The following is a 21,438-nucleotide window of genomic DNA, read 5'->3' as shown; positions in this document are numbered from 1 at the left end:
CAAATGATTGTGTATACTCTTGAATCCTTGCCTTACTCAGATTTGAAAGAGTCTTTTATGTTGACAAAAAGTTCTAGAAACCCCGACTGTCCTTGAGATCTATCCAATCATTAATTTGAATGCTCCGAAGTGAGAATTGATATCGAATGAGAAGAGTCATTAACTGCCTAAGGTGCATCAAAATTTTAATTGTTTTTTTTTTTTTCTAATTCACTTGCATGCCCTATGGTGATGCCATAAGTCTTTAGTCAATTAAAGCATTAGAGAGGAGGGTACTAACCACAATATAACATCCTTTCCAAGTGTGTTCATAGAAAAACCCACTTCTACCCTTAATTTCTGTGTTTTCTAATGTCTGTATTTTTTTATAGAAGGCTATCACCATCACGAAGGATGTAGTTGGATTAACAGTAAGCAAAATCCTTGTTTCCATTTGCAGATCTCATTAATATTATACATAAATAAGAAAAACCTAGTATTGCTTCTCTTTATTGAGTAAACAGTTTTTAATATCACATGCAATTTACTCATACACATACACAATATACACACAGGAGTCATCTATGCCAGTAGGTCAAGCACTTAGAGCCTCTGCATTTCACAGACATTTTATTATACAAGAGAGATAATCAGGATGGAAGGCGTGGTTCTAACTCTGAAGGAGGAATTCTTCAGAGACAACAGATTGGGTTAGGTCTTATCATCTCAATCAAACCTGATAGCCCTCAGATGGGGACTTGGGAGTAGAGTTAAATTAAGGGTGCACTGCCATGAAAGTATACCCTATGTCCATTTGTTTATATGGTGTAACAAGTCATTTAGATATTTTCTAAAAATTGTTTGTGGGAAAGTTGTTCTCTACCTCAATATTACCCTTATAGGAAAGGAGGCAGATCATTGCATTGCAGTATAAGGAGAAGCAATTGGGATGAGGAGAGATTTTAACATGACTGTTAGGAAGTTATATGGGAAATGAAGGGAACAAAGGAGAGAAAAACAGAGACAAGATTAATCATGTAAGAGGGAAACTAAAGTAGTTGCTCAGGAACATTTATGAGAACACTGCCAAAATTTTCTGAAGGAGGAAAGGTCCACCAATTGCACAAATGGGAACTCAAGCTATGGATTGTTCTCTGTTCATTCTAATTACTAGTCCTTCATTATGTCCCTTAGGCTTGTGAATTCTAGGGTTATGTCAAGAATCCAGTGAGTTTGTAAAACTAAACAAGAATTTGTGATAAGATGTATTACATCTATTGTATTTATCCCTCACAGTACTGAGAAAAAAATACTGGGTAAATAATGATATTCAGTAATAGTAAAAGAGTAAAGTTCAGAAAATTGAGCCACAGTAATGAAGTATATTTTATAACTATGACCAAGAAGGAATAAATAGATTATGGATAATCACAAAGTAAAAAAATCGACAACAACAAGGGGTAGTTTTATGATAGAAATAGGAAAAATAAGATAGAGTTTTCTCTAGCAAAATTTAGTTGATCAAGTAGCCATTTTAAAAAGCTACCTGAAGGGCGCCTGGGTAGCGCAGTCGTTAGAGCGTCTGCCTTCGGCTCAGGGCGTGATCCTGGCGTTCTGGGATCCAGTCCCACATCGGGCTCCTCGGCTGGGAGCCTGCTTCTTCCTCTCCCACTCCCCCTGCTTGTGTTCCCTCTCTCCCTGGCTGTCTCTCTCTGTCTAATAAATAAATAAATAAATCTTTAAAAAAAAAAAAGCTACCTGAAATATGCTTCATTGTAACTGTGCTCAATAGAATCCAATTCAATATAATTTATTGAATTGTCAGTTCTAGGATTCCTTAACATGTAGGCCATCTATGAACATAGACTTCTTTACACTTTCAAGGCTTATCATAGATCTAAATGTAAAGGATAACATTCTTAAGCTTCAGAAGAAAATGTAGGAGAATCTTTTTCTGTCTTTGGAGAAGTAACTTTATCAGACTAGAAAGCACTAACAAATTTTAAAATTAATAAATTGGACTTTTCCAAAATTAAATTTTCAGCTCATCAAAAGATGTGTAACAAAATAAAAAGAAAACTAAAGATCGGAAAAACATAGTTGCAATGTATATATCTGTCAAAAAATGGTATAAGGATTGAATAAAGACTCTTACAATTCAGTAATATCAAGACAAATCAAACAACCCAATTAAAAATAGGCAAAATATTTGAACAGACACTTCATAAAATATATCAATAAATGCTCAATAAACACATAAAAAAGTGCTTAAAGCATTAGTAGTCACAGAAATGCAAAATAAAAACACAATAAAGTTGTCAACCTCAAATGTTGGCAATGATGTGGAACAATCAGAACTCTTATACAATGATGACAGAATATAAAATAGGGCTTGGGGCACCTGTTTGGCTCAGTCAGTTAAGTGGCCCACTCTTGATTTTGGCTCAGGTCATGATCTTGTGGGTCATTAGATTGAGTGTCCTCAAGCTCCATGCTCAGTGGGGAGTCTGCTTAAGGATTCTCTCTCTCCCTCTCCTTCTGCTTCTCCCCCCACTCTTGCTTTCTTTCTCAAATAAATAAATCTTTTTTAAAAAGAGTAAAAAATAGGGCAACCACTTTGGAAATCTATTTGGGAATATTTTATGGTATTAAACAAAGATTTACCCAATAATCCAACAATTCTACTACTAGGTATTTATCTAAGACAAATGAAAGTGCATCCACAGAAGGATGTGTAGGGAATATTGATTGCATCTTTATTCAGAATAGCTCCAAACTTAAAAAAATCCAAACTTTCTTTAACAGGAAAATAAACAGATAATTGGATGAAATGTTCCTCCACAACATAGAGGAATAAACTGTTGACACAACAATGTGTATGAATCTCGAAAACAATATGCTTAGTGAAAAAGACCAGATACGAAAAGTACATTGTGTAGCATTCAATTTCTATGAATATAAATATAGAAGGGGCAAACTAATCCTTGGTAAAGCAAATTAGTACAGTGGTTCCTTTTGAGGTATGGGGATTGACTGGAAAGAAATAGGGTATGACTTTCTGGGATGATGAAAATATTTGTATGTTAATAGGGATGTTACATTAGTTTATACATGTTTCATCAAAACTTAATTGTACACTTAAGATCTGAATATTGAGCTGTGGAAAATTAATGCCCCAATTATATAGTTTTGATTGTAACATATATTAACTTAATTCAAAATATAATTCAATGTTTTCTATTTAGTCAAACTTGAGAACAAGATGTTCATATATAAATATGCATGCTTTAAGTTTGTCTCTATTGATTTAGGACCATTATCAGGAAAATAAAAGAAAAAATTGTTTAGAAAAAAATAAAATGATCTCAACAGACTCAACATAATTATTTAGATGTCACATTAACTTTAAAAAATAGTTTTGTTCTTCACAATCCCTTTATATTACTAAGTATGTAAACTTAGATTGTGAATTTGAAAATTTCAAAAATAAAGTTTTATGATATAGTTTTGGTTATTTGAAGGTCTAATTTACTGAGAGTGGACTTAGTCAATATTCATTTTTATGATGATGTTCTCTCTTCCAGTTTAAAATTTAAACCCTAAGTCACTAAGTAATATATATCAGAAAAATATGCTTGAAATTTGGAAGAGATATAAAGGAACCAGAAAATTATTTTTTCTTAATGCATCTGGGTATTCAAGGTAAAAATCTTAAAATTCAAAGACTAGTAAAAAAGGGGGGGGGGATCCTCATAGCCCTGTCACCATAAGATAGCCACAATTGTCATTTTGGAGTAAATCTTTTAGTTCATAAACAAACACAGACACAAATGCACAAGCTGTTTTATGTTTTTATACATGCTGTTTTACAGTCTGTTTTTTTTTATTCTAGACAGTAATATATTGTGAACCCTTTCTCCATCCATAAAAAATTCTTACAAGATTTGTTATCTAATTGCTGCATTTTCTCAATTGGTTATTAATCAGTCTTTATCATAAAACATTCATAATTTTGTTACTTTAAACAACACAGCAAAACAAATTCAATATCTAATTTAGAGAGGGAGACATTTTATTGATTGATCGATTTATGTTATAAGTAGTAACCTTAATTATTAGTTATTATTTATTAATAATAAGTTTTATTTATGATAAATACCTAATGCGGTCATCTTTCAGAAACAGTGCATACACTGATATTCCCATTACTCATGCAGGAAAGTATGTAAATATCTTTACCAGCAGTGTTTACAATTGTTTAGGTCTTAGTTTTATATTTGAAAAATACTACATTGCTACTTTTACTTGTTTTTTCTGATAGCTACCAATATTTATTTTTGCATTTCTTATTTTACATTACCAATTTAACAGTTTTCTTTTGTGAACTCTCTGTGCATATTTTTGCATATTTCCATTCATAGGACTATAATTTCATATTTCAAACAGTTATTTATATTAAATACATCATGACTTTTTGTTTTATACATCTTGAAAACAATTTTCTTTGATAATTATTTAAATATTTATTTTATTTGATGTTTATTTTGATCATAGAAAATGTTTTTATTCATGGTGTCACATCTTGCAATCTCTTTATATTTTGGTTTAGCTTTATAATGATAGGAAATTAAATTTACACAAATAAATTTTGAGAAGTTATATTATGTTAGATATTTTAATTTTCTCAATAATTCTGTATTCTCCACTGCCTTTAAATATAAAAAATTCTCATGTTCATATAAAATAACTTTTTCTTTAGATGAAATGGAATAGAGTTATATATAATGATGGTGCATATTATGTAACTTTTGTTATTCATCTCATATCTACTTCTCTCACAGAAGTCAGTATATCAATAAATGGTAACTTTTTGTTAGTTGTTGACAGAGTCTGTTTTCCACAGAATAGCTTAAAGTGATCTTTTCAGACTCTAAAATATAATAGGTCATGGGTCATGGGAATTGCAAAAAGGTGACCTTACTGGTGGGAGAAATTGCAAAATGACCTCCTTCTTGTGAATGTATTTTAAAATACGTCTCCTTTCCCCACACTGAAACAGTACCATGGGTTGGGGTAGGGGTGTGAACCTGGCTAAAGTAGCACAGGCTAGATTGTTGGATCCAAGGCCTGACAACTTTGTGTAGTACAAAAGTTGACAATGTTGGTGGAGGCCCAAGTTAGATCATGTCACATCCATACTCAAAACTGTCTGATGGCCTTTTAGCTCACTTAAAAAAATGCAGTGTTTACAGTGGTCTGCCAGACTTTGTCTAGACTTGCCCTATTGCATCACTTCTCAGGCCTCATTGTGTACTCACTTTCACAAGCATGATCCACAATTAGGATGTTTGCCCTGGTTGTTCTTTTTCCTTAGAAATCTCTCACTTCCATTTGTTGTCCCAGCTCTCACTGGTTCTATTCAACCACCTCTGACCACAACATTTGAAACTTCAAATTTGAGTAATATCACCATAGTGGAACAAAAGTTTTCTCCTAACCCAAGAATATTTTACCAGGCAGTTATCCTTCAGATAAGAGGACATAAAGACTTTCCCCAAGTAGACAAATTTGAGGGAGTTTACTGCTACACCTCCTTACAAGGAGTTCTGAAAGGAGTTCTTCAAACTGAAATGAAAGGATGCTAATTAGTAACATGAAAAAATATGAAAATACACAACACGTTGGTAAAAGTAAGTGTATAGTTAAATTTAGAATACTTTAGTATTATGGTGTAACTATTATAAAGACTTAATTGTCGACTCTAGTTAAGAGTTAACTCTATGACTATGACTGTATGATAAATACCTCCTTTTTTTCAATGACAACGTTAGAAGTTATTTCTTTAGAAAATTAAGCATTCTTAAAAATTTAACTTTGTTTCTAATAGTAAAATTAAAGGTGTGAATGGGAACATTTTGATATCGTGACCTATTTTGTCTGTGGACTGGTCCTGAGCATTCTTCATGTCAATTTCTGCAACTGAAGTTAGAATGAAATGCTGTTTTTTTAGCCAGCTGAATACTTTTCACCTAGGGGTGGTGGTGTGAGGAATTAAAGCTAATGCTGATATCTGAATTACTTATAAAAGGAAAAAAACAAAAATGTCTTTTAATAGAAGATTAATTAAATGAATTACAGTATAATTAAATATAAGCACCTGATAATTTGATGATAATAAAAATTCTAGTCACATGTGAAATATGTATGTTTTAATGCAGGGAGATTAAATAAGAACATAAATAGCATATGTAGTATGATCCTAAATATGTAAATATGTCCCATAAGATCAAAATTATTTTTTACCTTTTGGTATAATTTTCTTATTGAGAAAATATAATATTCACATTAAAAAAGAAAATAAAGCTTAGAATTACTTTCATGCATCGAGTAAACCAAATTGTTTAAATGCACTAGCATCTGATACAAGCTAAATGTAGAACTATGAAGGAATTCTCTAATGATGTGCTGGTGCAAGTACCACATTTAGCCCCATCATCAGTTTTTATTTAATAAATTAACAACTCACAGGAAAACAAGGAGGATCATCAAAAATTGGAGTTTTAGACAATACTTAGAAAGTATGAAATTGTGTTTGCCAAATCCAATATGCCTCTCTACTTACACAAGCAAGAATGACAAGACCTACAAACCATCTTTTCTGCTTTATTGCAAGGCAGCTGCTTATAGCAAGCCATTAAAAAATATCTATTGGAGTTCATGGAAAATAAAATATAAGTATCAAATTTCCAAAAGATAGAGAACAACAGACATACCATAAGGATGTGTATTAAGTGAGAATGTGAGAGAAACGAAAAGCAAGAAAGCAGTAAGTCAAAGAGACAGACACAAAAATGAATCAAACTGCCAGCAGCCGTTTCACCTTCTAATCAAACAGCAGACTTTGTATATAAACACAGTCTGGAAGGTGCTGTAGGTTACACATCGGATTTTTTCTCCCTAGTCTTTCTAATTAAAATCAGCTATAACATTGGCAACAGTATTTCTTTGAGCACAAAAACCAATAGATGACTTATACATCCAACTATGGGCAAAATGGTATAGAGCACATATTAGAAGAGAGACCATAAAACAAATACCAAGAATAAATTTGTAATTTATCTTTTGGGTTATATCTTTGTATGTCATATATGTTTAAAAATATTTGTTTTTAGTATTTGTCTATACATTAAATTATGTCAAAGAAAAAAATAGGCTTTAATTCAGATATCAGTAAATAAGCCATGGAGATTATATACATTATTTATGAATTATATATTACGAATTTTATTCGTTTTTCTCTTTTTTTAACAAGCTTAAGCTCTGAACTGAGAAAAAGCTGGTTTGCAGTGATGATCCTGCCTCTTGCTACTTTCAACAAAATTAACCTTGGGCAAGTAATATAAGACTAATTTTCCCAATTGTAAAACGTTGATGATAATAATAGAAATCTTTTCATATTGTTTGAGAAGTTAAACAATATAATGAATACAAAATACTTGGTAGTGTCAGGTACAGGGGATTTAATAAATGCTAAGGATTAGATTTATTGAGCTTTCATTACATTGTAGTACACACAGAATCTCTGTAAATTAAGTGCTGTTATTCCCATTTACAAATTAGGAAAAAAAGAATGAGAAGAAAAAATTGATTTTCCCCATCTGACAAAGTCTTTTAACTTCCCAGAGGCCACAGTGGTTTCTTCAAGAAAAAGAGCAGAGGTAAAACAAAAATGCATTTTCTCATTTTCAAGGGGACCTAGAGAGAATAGATACTTATGCAAACAATACTATCAATGATTTTATAGTTAGAAACTTCCAGGTAGCATTGACTGCTTTATTTCTTTTTTATATTTACACCAATTATATTGTACACATTGCTGCTGTAAAGAAAATATGCAAAAAGCTTTGTCCTTTTACTTCTATAAATATCATTTTAGCCAGCTGGAAACTCTAAGAATTATCTTTCTTATTCTCTTTTAGCCTGTAATCTGATTGGATGTGTACAGATGAACACAGATACCTGCCCACCTCCCCACCACACACACCCTCTCCTGTACAGAATGCTGTCTCTTTTCTATCTTGATTTAGTGCTATGTCATTAACGAAAGACATTCAGCTTTTAATGATCTTGGCCATGATAATGAAATAACACTGTGAGACATGTCAGCCTTATTGTATATTTCTTAAAGGGATAGACATTGACAGACTTTGTGTAAGGGAAGAAACAATTAGAAATACTCCGTAAGTGAATGTATAGCAACAAACAAACAGTAATCAATCTAGTGAACTTTACTTTGCATAGACATGTGGTTTGAAACAACTCAGATATTTTTAACTATCATTCTGAGTGTAAACAAAGCCAAGTATGTAACGAGTCTTTAATTCTTAGAGTTTATCTTCTTGGAATATCTTGAATTAAAAGTTCAAAAATGGTTTACTATAGTTAAAAAAATTACACACATTGGTAAAAATCTGGAACTTAATGACATATGTAATATCTGGCATTTTGAACTTGGTAGAATTAGCGTTGATCTATATTTAAAAGGAGTTTTTGCAAGACAGCAAAAATTTCTCATATATTTAGATGTCTTACATTCCAAGAAGAAATTTTGAAGAACCACTTAAATAATAGGTGCCAGGTAATTTTCACATCTGTTTTACCAAGTAGCTTAAAAATAAATAATTTAATTTGTATGGACAGAAACGTAAATTTCCCAGTTAGTGACATAGAACGGTCCACTTTTCAGATAATTAGATTTTGTAAACCGTACACATTATATAGAATTCATGCATTTTCTTATATGAATATTGATTTTTACATATTTTTGCACGTTGTTCTATATTAAAGTTGAGTAGCCACATTGCATGATATGCTTTCACTTTATCAGGAGTTATGCCCATAAATAATGAAGTCTGAAAATAAGTATTTAAAAAAACAAAATACCTTTAACCAATCCAAAGAGGTCATAATTCAATTTACATTCACTGTTTTGAGAGATAATACTAATATACTAATATTATGAAGTCAAGCATACTGAGCTAATTTGGGCATGAGATGATATATTTCCAAATAAATAAAAATTAAAAGTTGAATATGACTTTATTATAATTGTACCACAAATGTTAAGTATCCTGTGTAAAATAAACTTTTACCCATAACATGTTTTCCCTCCATTCTTCCATTCAAAACACACTAACCTTGTCCTAAAGTTTGTAGGATGAGGATGTCCATCATATAAGGATAAGTAGTCATATTCTTCTTCTAGAGCAAATGACTGAAAAACAATTTGTATTCTATTCCGTTCTTCTGCTATTATTACCCATGTACAGTTTGCACCATTTGGATATCCATATGGAAAACCAGGGCTTTCTATAGTGCCATTAAGTCCTTTTAAAGTTCCACCACATGTATAAATAAATCCTGAAACAAAAGACAAATAAACAGACATTAATATTATAAAAAGCACAAACAATCCAGAGACAATATAATTTTGAAAAAGCATTTTGTTTTTCTAAGACCTATGTTACCATAATTTTATAAATGGCAAAGTCTAGGTCATTTATCTAGTTTTCTTTTTTAAAAAGATAAGACATAACTGACAAAATCCTAAAAAAAAACCAAACTTGCCATTTATCAAACATCTTGTGGTTAGCAATTATAAACCAGTTGGTGAAGTAAAATTCTCCACACATAATTATCCATTTCACGATCCAAAAGACAAACAAAATCTTAGAACATGATATCTTCCCTGAAGTAGTTTCCAGTCTAATCGTGGACAATCATAAACAACAATGAAAATTAAATGATTTTTGAGTGCATTTTATGTCTTAAAAAATTAACTCCACTTTTTCTTGGTAAAACATGCTAATTTTTTTGTGACCATATCTCTACCATGTAGCCAATGTGCCTTAGGAAAATCCTTCCCACCCCAATTCTACCAGAGGATAAATGGTTCAGATCTAAATAAATAATCTATATAATCATTCCTTCTTTGACAGGAGTAGTTGGCCCAGGATAAACACAATTCTAAACTAACTACATCAGAGTGAAACCTATGGTTGGGAAGAAAATACATTGAAAATTTGAATCTGGACAACTGACAGCAACCATCTTAAGAACTTCCATGGTCAGGGAGACTGGGTGGCTCAGTTCGTTGAGTGTCTGACTCTTGATTTTGTCTCTGGTCATGATTTCAGGGTCGTGGTATTGAGCCCTCCATCAGGCTCTGTGCTCAGAGAGGAGTATGCTTGTGGATTCTCTCCCTTTCCCACTGCCCCTCCCTTGCTCTCTCACTGTCTCTTTAAAATAAATAAATAAATCTTAAAAAAAAAAAAAGGAAATTCCATGGTTCTATGGGAGGTCTAATTCTATGGGAAATCTAAATTATTGACAGCTTAACTCTTGGAGACAGCTAGAAAACTTATCATGCTTAAGAAATTATTTATGAATAGATACTAGTCTGTAGTCAGATTAGGTAATGTAAAACTCTAAAATTTATACAATGGTCAGGGAAGATGGTCCCAGCATGTATCTAGACTAGTCTATATGCAATTAAAGATTGTATCCATGGTTTCAGAAGTTCTGATAAGAATTCTTCACCTTGGTGTTATTTTCAAATCTGTGGGTTGTATGTGAAGCTTATGTGCCATGAAGCTGTTAAGTCAGAAATATGAGCTGATTTGGGGGAGAGAACACTGTACTACCCAAAGTATCTATATTTGAAACTGTATATGGAAATGTAGGAAATATGGGGCTTCCCTCTCTGAGAAGGAATGAGTATATCATATATAGGTGTGGATATTTTTTTTAAATATGAGGGACTATGCACGGAAGATGGGAAGCCAGAGTTGTAGATTGTGACAGAGAATGATTTGGGACTTTGTAAATTAATTCTTTTCTCTTTTCACAAGAACACCATGCTTTTGCTAGGGAATCCACTTCTCTACCAAACAACTAGTATGTTTTAGAGTAGCTTACCCTACTGACTGGTGAAGTGGGTGGCTCAGGGCTGAAATAATCAGTACAACCCTATCCTCTTACCCACATTTACTTTAGGAACCTACTCTAATTATCTCCATTTATTGCGAAGTCCTAAACCTGGGATATTCAGTATGGATATAAGCACAGTTCTTGTGATTCTTTTTGGCCTTTTAAAAAGTTACCAAGAAGTTGGATACGATAGAAGTTTAAAAAAAAAATCAATATTTGTGTGTATACATATATTTTTGCTCGTGCACCAAAAGTCAAATAGGGCATTTTATGGTTTTCAAAAATAAAAAAAGGAGAAAGGTCCCTCTTAAATTGCTTCTTGCAGAGCAATTACTTTGAAGCCTTAGGTTAATTAGCTATCACCCATTTCTATTAGTTTTCTGCCTGAACAGCTTCCAATTTGAACTTCATAACTAAATGCAAGCATGAATCCCTTCAGCTACAATCTGATCTATGGGCTGTTATATATTCTCAAGCCCCATAACCCTGATGGCTTTAGAAAAAGGACATATGTCCTAAAATAACATGTTCAGCTCTGGCCACTAATTTTTTAAGGGCCTGCTGATTCATACATTTCAGTTCCTTTCCTTTTTTTGTTACTTGAGGCAAATTAAGAATTACACCTATTTTTAAGCTTTCTTATCTGTGTTCTTCATTTTATTTTCATTTTTTGTTTATATTGAAGTTTGGTTAAACATCACGTTGTTCACAGTAACAAAGTACTTTTTTCCAGCAATAGGTTTATAATTACTACCCCCTCCAAAAAAAAACCCAGAAACAAATATAGTTCTTAAGTAAAATAAAATCTCCCTTATTTACTAATGCTTCACAAGGTTGGTCATTGTTATCAGCTTAGTGTGTATCTCTCTCTAGGCCATTTCTAGGCAAATGTAGATATATGCATATTTTCATGCATTATATATATATATTTACAAATAGAATCAGTCATACTATGCATAATTTTCTGAATCTTTTTGTGCATATCTGTAAAATATCACTGATTCTGGATCCACATGTATACTTCTCCTACATTCTTTAATGACTACATAGCTATATGGCATATGGTATATCTGTACTTCAATTTATTTAATGTATCTCTTATTGACAGCTTTGGTGTTTGTGTTTTCAAGGGCACAAAGAACAACTTTGGATGTATATCCTTGTGCACTTGTGTGATACATACTTCAGATAGGATTCCAGAAATGGGTGTGCTGCATTTTAAATTTGGGTAGATACATCCAAACTATCCTCAATAAATGTGAACATTTCTACTGCTATCACCAGGTCATGAAGTGTTTTCAACCTCCAACTTCAATTTTGGCAACATTAGATTTTTTATAAGGCAAAAAAATGTTACCTTACTATTTTATTTTGCATTTCTCTGGTAACTATTGGGATCAAATATCTGGTTATATGCTTCTCATTCATTCATAATTCTTTTATGAATTGCCTCTCCATATCCTTCACTTATTTTTAATGGACTCTTTACTTTTTTCAATTTCTCTTTTAGGGTACAGTTGCTTAGCTTTCTGATTTTTCGTTAGTAATCCATATTTGCCCTTCATATATATGTTTCTAAATGAAATAACTTTACTTATTCTTTATAGTTCATTGCTCTCATAAGTCCACAACTCCTTAGTGCTCTTTATAGCACATGTGAAGCTCCATCTTTTCCACTCCTTTCCTCTGATGATATTTCTCCCATGCTTGTTCATCTATTCATCACATATGCCATGCTTCAGGATAAAATGATTAAAAGGACTTTATTCCAGCCTGTCTTCATGGAACTGACAAACTACAACATAAGACAGCATGGAAATTGTTGGGGTTAATGTAAAGCATGAAATAAGTCATGATACCTGGCTTGCTAAAATGTAACACGGAGTTCGCTGAGGGCAAGAGAAGGTTTCAGAGAAGGGCCTAGGCCTTCAGAACGCAGAGGCCTGAGTGACTACTCTGCCGTTGAAATGCTGCGGGGCGTTGCCTTCCCGAAGCTTTCTTAGCCCAAACAGCTGCCCTGTGATCTAAGATGTATGCACTTTCCCTTAGGCTATGTTTATCAGAACTCCTAGAACACGTAGATCAGCATATCGTTTCTTTCCCATAAACAGGTCTTCCTAGTTTCAGTAAGACCCTTTGTCACACATCACGTGTTTGAGAAACAGTGATAAGGATTTATGATTATCCTGAACGACCAATAGAAGTGGGAGCAAAGAAGACCAGAGGGTCTTTGTCTCTGAGCGTTGACCTCCCCCTTGCCTTCTCCTCTCTTTCACAACAAAGTGTGTAGTAATCTTTCATCCAGCGGTTCAGGGATTGCTGGCCATTCCCAGCAGAAATACAGATTATTATTATAGAATATGATAAGTGCTATGATTGGGGTAAGCACTCATTTCTGTGAGAATGCATGGAAGCAAAACTTAATCTAGATGAATCAGTATGTGTTTGTGGAAAACCTGTCTCAAAAATTGGCATTGCAACATTCCATAGATTCAGTCTTTGACAGATTCTGAATGCCTTATGTTGTATTTTTCACACCTTAACTTTCCACTTAAAGAGTCAATTTATAGTTGAAAAATAACTAAACTTTACATGATTTGGGTCACAAGAATTTGGGTAAGAATACAGATTTTTAATTTTTTCTCCCTTTATTCTTTCATGTTCATATTTTACCTTTTCTGTACAGTATAGAAAATATGATTATTTCTACAGCATTTTATGGTATTTTAAATTTTATGTTGTTTTCTTTTATGCTAGTCAAGAACTATGGCATTATAAGAAACACTCTTGTGGGGGCGTCTGGGTGGCTCAGTCGTTAAGTGTCTTCCAGCGTTCTGGGATCTAGCCCTGCATTGACTTCCCTGCTTCACAGGAAGCCTGCTTCTTCCTCTCCCACTCCCCCTGCTTGTGTTCCCTCTCTCACTGCCTCTCTCTGTGTCAAATGAATAAATAAAATCTTTAAAAAAAAAAAAAAAGAAAGAAACACTCTTGTGTTTACCTTTCACTTTCTTTCACACTTGTGTTTACTCACTGCAATTGGACTTTTCTTCCCGATTATACTGAATGACTCTTTTTTTTCATCACCAAGAGTTCACAATTTTATTGACATACAACACTTGTGTGGTAAAGATTGTAAAGAACTTAATAGTAGCAATTGAACTTTTTTTTATTGTGGTAAGCAACACATATTATGAAGTCTATCCTCTTACCAGTTTTGAAGTGGACAGTAGTGCTAACTACATGCACAATGTTGTACAGAAGATCTCTAGAACTTTTTTATTTTGCATGAATGAAACACTATACCCCTTGAAAAATAACTCCTAATTTTCCCATCTTTCTTAGCTCCTGGAAACCACCATTCTACTTTCTTCTGCAAGAATTTCAATTATTTAGTTACCTCATATAAGTAGAATCTTGCGGTATTTGCCCTCCTCTGACTACCTTACTTCATAAGGTACTTAAGTACTCATAAGTACTTAACATAATGTCCTCAAGGTTCGTTCATGTTGTAATATATGACAGGATTGCCCTCTTATTTCCACTGAAAATACATACCTCATTATTTTTATTCATTCACCCTTTAGTGGACATTTAGATTTTTTCCACTTCTTGGCTATCATGAATAAAGTTGCAGTGAACATGGGAGTACGAGTATCTCTTTGAGATCCTGATTTTAATTATTTTGGGTATATACCCAGAAGTGGGATGGCTGGATTATATGGTAGTTCTATTTTTAATATTCTGAGGAACTTCCATACTGTTTTCCTTACTAGCACCTCTACCGGTAAATATTTCATATCAGGTGAATGTGTGTGTGTGTGTGTGTGTGTGTGTGTGTGTGTGTGTGTGTGTGTGTGTAAGTAATGAGCGAATTCTAAGTCGTCAGATCCATTAATATGGAGTTGTTCATAGAATGCCCTTATTATCCTTCTGATGTCTGTCGGGTCTGCGGTGTATCCCCTCTTGTATTCCTAATATTAGTAATTTTGTGGTTTTTCTCATTTTTCCTTTTCTTTCTCAGTCTTGCTTGTGCTTTGCCAATTTCATTGATCTTTTGAAAGAAACAAGTTTTAGTTTCATGGATTTTTTTTCTCTATAACTTTCTCTACTCTGTTTTCAAATTTTTACGTCTTATTTTATTATTTACTTTCTTCCCCTTGTTTTGAATTTAGCTTTTCTTCTTTTCTTGGTTCTTAAAGTGGGAGCATAGATCATTAATTTGAGACTTTTCTCTATTTCTAATGCATGTATTTGGTACTGTAAAATGTCTCTCAGTACTACTTTAGCTGTATCCCACACATTTTGATATGTTGTATTTCAGTTTTATTCAGTTTAATGTATTTTTAAATTTCTCTTGAATCTTTCTTTTCAAGCCATGGCTATTATAGAAGTGAGTTGTTTCATTTCCAGTTGTTTGGATTTTCGTTAACTTTCATCGATATTAATTTCTAGTTTGATTCCATTGTGATCAGAGAACATACTCTAGATGATTTCAGTTCAAATTTGTTCAAGTTTTATTGCCTGGGATATGCTCTACTTTAATATGTGTTCCTTGAATACTTGAAAATAATGTGTATTCCAATGTTGTAAATAGAGTGTTCTCTAAATGTTGATTACACCTCATTAGTGCATCCTGTTGAGTTCCATATCCTTGCTGACTTTCACCCACAGACAAGGTGTCCTTTTTCTCTGGCTGCTTGCAAGACTTTTTTGTCTTCAGTTTCCAGTTTAATTATAATGTACATGGCATGGATTTCTTTGTGCCTATCCATTTAGAAGTTTACTCAGCTTTTCTAATCTGTAGGTGCATGCCTTTTGCCAAATTTGGGAAGTTTTCAGTAATTATGTCCTTAACTACTTCCTTAGCCCTACACTCTCTTCTTTCATGAATGACTCCAGTGACACATGCTAGATTCTTTATTTTATTCTCACAGGTCGTTGGTGCTCTGTTCATCTTTAATTTTTTTAGTCTACTTTCTTCCTGTTGTTTAGATTAGGTAATTTCTTTTCTACTTCAGTTCCTTGGTTCTTTTTTCTATTCCCTCCATTCTCTGTTGAGCACACCCATTGAGCTTTTCATTTCAGTTATTGTACTTTTCTTGTGTAGCATTTTTTTTTAAGATTTTATTTTTAAGTAACCTCTCCACCCAACGCAGGGCTCAAACTTACAAGCCCAAGATCAAGAGTCGTATGCTCACCAACTGAGCCAGCCAGGTGCCCCTGTTATGTCACATTTTGATTTGACTCTTTTTTCTATTTTCCATTTCTTTGCTGAGTCTTTTTATTTATTTGCTAGAACTTTAAAATTTTTTATTTGTTTTAAGTGTTTTCATTGTTTCTTGGGGATTTTTTTTTTATCATGACTGCTTGAAAATATTTGTCAGATAATTCTAAAATCTCTGTCATGTGGTGTTGGTATTCATTGATTGCCTTTTTTCATTCAGTTTGAGATCTTTTTGGCTTTTGGTACAATTAATGATTTCTTTGTGCAACCCAGAGAATATCATTTACATTATGAGAATCTGGATCTTATTTAAATCTTCTCTCTAACTGGCTTCTTCTGAGATTGCCCCAGCAGGAAAAGTGGTGGTGGGTACTGCTTCATTATGATGAAATGGAAAGAAAAATGCATGTTTTCTCATTTGCTTCCATTAACAACTAAGGGAGTAGTGTTGTTATAATTGGGTGATGGTGAACATCCCTACCTACCCTAGACCTCTTCTGACATTACCCAGCAGGAAGCAAGAGGTTCCTATTACTGTGAGGTGAGGGTGAAAATCCAGCTCCTTCAATATCAAGCTCAAGCCATTACAAACATAGAGGGATTGCAATTTTTTTCTTTTTTTCTAAACTCTATGATTATCATTTTATTCTTCCACATGTATCTTCTTTTACTGTTTTCTTTTGTAGGGTGTATGAGATATGACACATCTTCAAATGAATTGAGAGATCTAAAGAAACTACATTTTTCTAGATAAAGCAAATGATAAAAATAGATATAGCAAATATTAAAAATGTGTTTAACCAGCAAGACTTAATCCCTTTTATGGCTGCATAATATTCCTGTGTGTGTGTGTGTGTGTGTTTGTGTGTGTATGCAAGCGTGCACATCTTCCTTATGCATTCATCTCTCAGTGGACATTTAAGTTGCTTCCATAACTTGGTTATTATAAATAATGCTGCAGTAAACATAGGGGTGCATATACCTTTTTGAATTAGTGTTTTTATTTTCTTTGAACAAATACCCAGTAGTGAAGTTACTGGATCATATGATATTTCTATTTTTAATTTTTCGTGAAACCTCCATACTGTTTTCCACAGTGTCTGTACCCACTTACATTCCCACCAACAGTGCATGTGTTCCCTTTTCTCCACATCCTTGCCAACATTTGTTGTTTTTTTTCTTTTTTAAAAAAAATTTAGCCATTCTGCCATGTGTAAGGCGATATCTCATTGTGGTTTTGATTTGCGTTTCCCTGATGATGAGTGATGTTGAGCATCTATTCATGTATTTGTTGACCATCTGTATGTCTTCTTTGTAAAAATGTCTATTCAGATCCTCTGCCCACTTTTAAATCAGATTATTTTTTGTGTGTGTTTAGTTGTGTAAATCCTTCATATATTTTGGATATTAATCCCTTATTGGATGTATCATTTGCAATTATCTTCTCCCATTCACTACATTGTTTTTTTATTTTGTTGATGGTTTCCTCCACTGTGCAGAAGATTTTTATTTTGATGTAGTCCTAATACTTTATTTTCGCTTTTATTTGCCTTGCCTTAGGAGACATTTGTAGAAAAATGGTCCTATGCACAATGTCAGGGAAATTACTGCCTGTGTTTTCTTCTAGGAGTTTTATGGTTTCAAGTCTTATATTTAGGGTTTAATCTATTTTGAGTTTACTTTTGTGAATGATATTAGAAAGTGGTCCAGATTCTTTTTTTTTTTTTTTGCATGTAGCTGTCCAGTTTTCCCAATATCATTTGTTGCAAGAGACTGTCTTTTCCCCATTGTATATTCTTGCCTCCTTTGTCATAAATTAATTGACTATATAAGTGTGGGTTTTTCTGGCCACTCTATTCTGTTCCATTGATGTATGTGTTTATTTTTGTGCCAGTATCATACTATTTTGATTACTACGGTTTTGTAATGTATCTTGAAATCTGGAATTGTGATACCTCCAGCTTTTTCTTTCTCAAGGTTGCTTTGGCTATTTGGGATCTTTTGTGCTTCCATACAAAATTTAGAATTGTTTGTTCTAGTTCTGTGAAAAATGCTATTTTTTTTTTATACAGACTGCATTGAATCTGTAGATTGCCTTGGTTAGTATAGACATTTTAAAATATCAATTCTTCCAATCTATGAACATGCAATATCTTTCCCTTCATTTGTGTTATCATCAATTTCTTTCATTGATATTTTATAGTTTTCAGAGTACAGGTCTTCCACCTCCTTGGCTAAGTTTCTTCCTAGGTGTTTTATTCTTTTTGATGCAATTGTAAATGAAATTATTTTCCTAATCTTCTTTATGCTACTGTATTATTAGTGTATACAAACACTACTGATTTCTTGGTATTAATTTTATATCCTGCAATTTCACTGAATTCACTTATTACTTCTAATAGAGTTTTGGTGAGGCTTTAGGGTTTTCTATGCATATCATGTCATCTACAAATAGTGACACCTAGAGGATATTATGCTAAGTGAAATAAGTCAGACAGAAAGACAAACACCATAGCATTTCACTCGTGTGGAATTTAAAAACCAAAACAAATGAATACACAAACAAAAAGCAGAATCAGACCTATAAATACAGAGAACAAACTGATGGTTGCCAGAGGGGAGGGGGTCAGGGGATGGGCAAATGGATGAAGGGGAGTGAGAGATACCGGCTTCCAATTGTAGAATGAATAAGTCATGGGAATAAAAGGCACAGCATAGGGAATATAGTCAATGATATTGTGATAGCGATATACAGTGAACAAAGGGTGGCTGCACTTGTGTGAGCCTTAGCATAACGTATAAAGTTGAATTATGTTGCACACCTGAAACTAATGTAACATTGTGTCAACTACATTCAAAAAATTAAAAATAAATAAAATTCATATTGTTAAAAAAGGATATTTAACTATAAAAATACTTTTTGTTTCATTTTAAGTTAAACAACTATCAACCATTGATACAGTGTTTTGATTTGGGTAATGTCTATGCAATATTATTACAGTAGAGAAAAAGTTTGAAATAGCCATTTAAAAACTTAAAAATTTGCATCTGGTTTTATTTCTCTAAAAGATCATTGTATTTTTATTATGCATTCTCTAAAATATGAATTTATTGAGACTTTCTTGTCTGCATTTGTCTCTTTAATTAAACTTTAAAATGTAATTTATAGTTTTTTTGAAAATACCAGTTTTTTAGTGAGCCTCTGTTTGAAATAAATCCTGATTTCACAATTTAGCACTCCTTTTGTGCAAATTACCTTATCTTATTATGTGTCAGTTTCTTTATTTATAAAATGGGATAACAAGTAACTGTTTTAAAGATTAAGCATGTTAACAACTGCAAATCTCTTTGAACAGTATTTTAAGCATAGTGAATATTATATATGTTAGCACTTCTTTCTTCTTTTCCTCTTCCTCTTATTTATTACTACAATTATCAGCTTTAGCCATGAAGTTCTATTACATAATTTAACTATTCTATTGTCTCTGAATTGGAACACACAAATTTAAATAAACACACTAGAAAATCCTATTACCGATTTGTCAGAGAATGAAAAATGCCTATTGCCCAAATGTATCAAATATGTTAGCAGACAATGCCTATGAAATATAACTCCTTGGCTCTAGTTTAGATTATTGATAAAAACACACTAAAATGTTTTATTATTTTCTGAGTAAGAGGACAGTTTTTATCTCAGAAAATCAAATGTTAATGCTGAAGTGTCTGCCTCTTTTAAGGGAGAAAATATAACCTGATGTTGGTAAATTTCTTTTGTTGAATTAATTAATTAATTAATTTGAGAGAGAGAGAACATGCACAAGAGAGTTGGGTGGGGAGTGGGAGAGGGAGATGGAGAGAGAAACTTGAGCAGACTCTGCGTTGTGTGCAGAGCCCCATGCAGGGCTTGATCTCACTACCCTGAGTTCAGGACCTGAGCAGAAACCGAGATTCGGTGGGCTAACCAATGGCACCACCCTGGCACCCCGATATTGGTATATTTCTATGTAGATTCGTAATGAGTGAGTACTCTCCATTTATTGGGTGAATGTATGCTCATAGGGTCAAGCTTTTAATTGTGTTAGTGAAATCTTTATTACTCATACTAATTTCTTTGTTTTCTTAATCTGCTACCTAGTAACTTAAAAATCTCTGTGATATTCATTTGTTCCTTTTATTTCATTTTTGTTCCATATATTTGAGCAGTAAGTTACCAGATAAATAATTATTGGTAATTCTGGTGAATTTACTTCTCTACCATTATGAAATGTTTTTCTCTAGTCCACCAATGGTTGTGTCACAGTCTCCTTTATCTCACAAGAGTATAGATACATTCAATTATTTATAAGTTAGTTCTGTACTTATGATTATTATAGTATTATAGTCAAGGTGGATTTCTTATGAATAGCATGTAGGGTTTAATTTCTTAAGTTTATGCGCTAGCCTTTACATCTAAATTAGAGTAATTATTTTTTAGCTTATTATAATTATATGTTTGTTTATTTTGTTCCATCTGTTATATGTCCTTTTATTTCCCCTTTTTGCTTTATTTTATATTAACGAAGTGGGTATTTTCATTGAGCTTTTTTCTATTAGCTTGTCAATTTCATATTCTGTTAGTGGCAACCTTAGAGAATAAAATGTGTAGTCTTGATTATTAGAGTAAATTATAATTAGTACCCTTATCACTCCATGAACAAAGCAAGGACAATATAACATTATAACTCCACCCCATTCCTTGATGTTTCCACCATTATTTTTGTAGACTTTAACTATACATATATTATAAACACCCAAAAGACACTGCTACTATCTTAATCATTCGATATTCATTGGGTTTACCTACATATTTCCTCTTTTTGTCATTTCAGTCTTTCCATCTAGGTTTATTTTTCTTCTACCTGAACAATTCTCTCTAGTATTTATTTTAACTTAGATCTGGCAATAAATACTTTTGTTTGCTTGATTTATTTTTGGGTTTTTCTACTTTTATAATCATTTTTGATGGAAAGCTACTTTACTGAAGCTAGGAGTAGAAGTCGCTTTGTGATGCTATATCTTTACCACTTTTTCTTCTTCATTCTCCATCACACAACCACTCTCTCAGCATCTGTTTCAACCAACGTAATTTTTCATTCTAAAAACCTATGTCTGAACTATATTACAATAATCAACAGAAGTAATCATTTGGGGAAAAACAATTTATGGTGAAATCAACAGTTTAAGGTCATATCATTCATTGAGCATGC

At 32.8% G+C, this 21,438-nt stretch overlaps 1 protein-coding gene across 4 annotated transcripts in view; it reads right to left on the bottom strand.

Annotated features, from left to right (window-relative positions):
- CSMD3 (CUB and Sushi multiple domains 3) overlaps positions 1-21,438 on the bottom strand; it is a 1,146,349-nt gene that overhangs the window by 1,007,410 nt on the left and 117,501 nt on the right. For all 4 annotated transcript variants that reach the window (XM_045805628.2, XM_087864412.1, XM_045805629.2 and 1 more), the window contains exon 2: positions 9,177-9,399. In XM_045805628.2, the coding sequence (XP_045661584.1) occupies positions 9,177-9,399 (223 nt within the window). The remainder of the gene's footprint in view (positions 1-9,176; positions 9,400-21,438) is intronic.

This window comes from Ursus americanus, chromosome 9, assembly GCF_024610735.1.
Source record: "Ursus americanus isolate L20-20 chromosome 9, mUrsAme1.1.p, whole genome shotgun sequence".
Taxonomy (NCBI): Eukaryota; Metazoa; Chordata; class Mammalia; order Carnivora; family Ursidae; genus Ursus; species Ursus americanus.
Note: the sequence above shows the minus strand (reverse complement) of the source record. Positions and strands in the feature narration are given on the sequence as shown.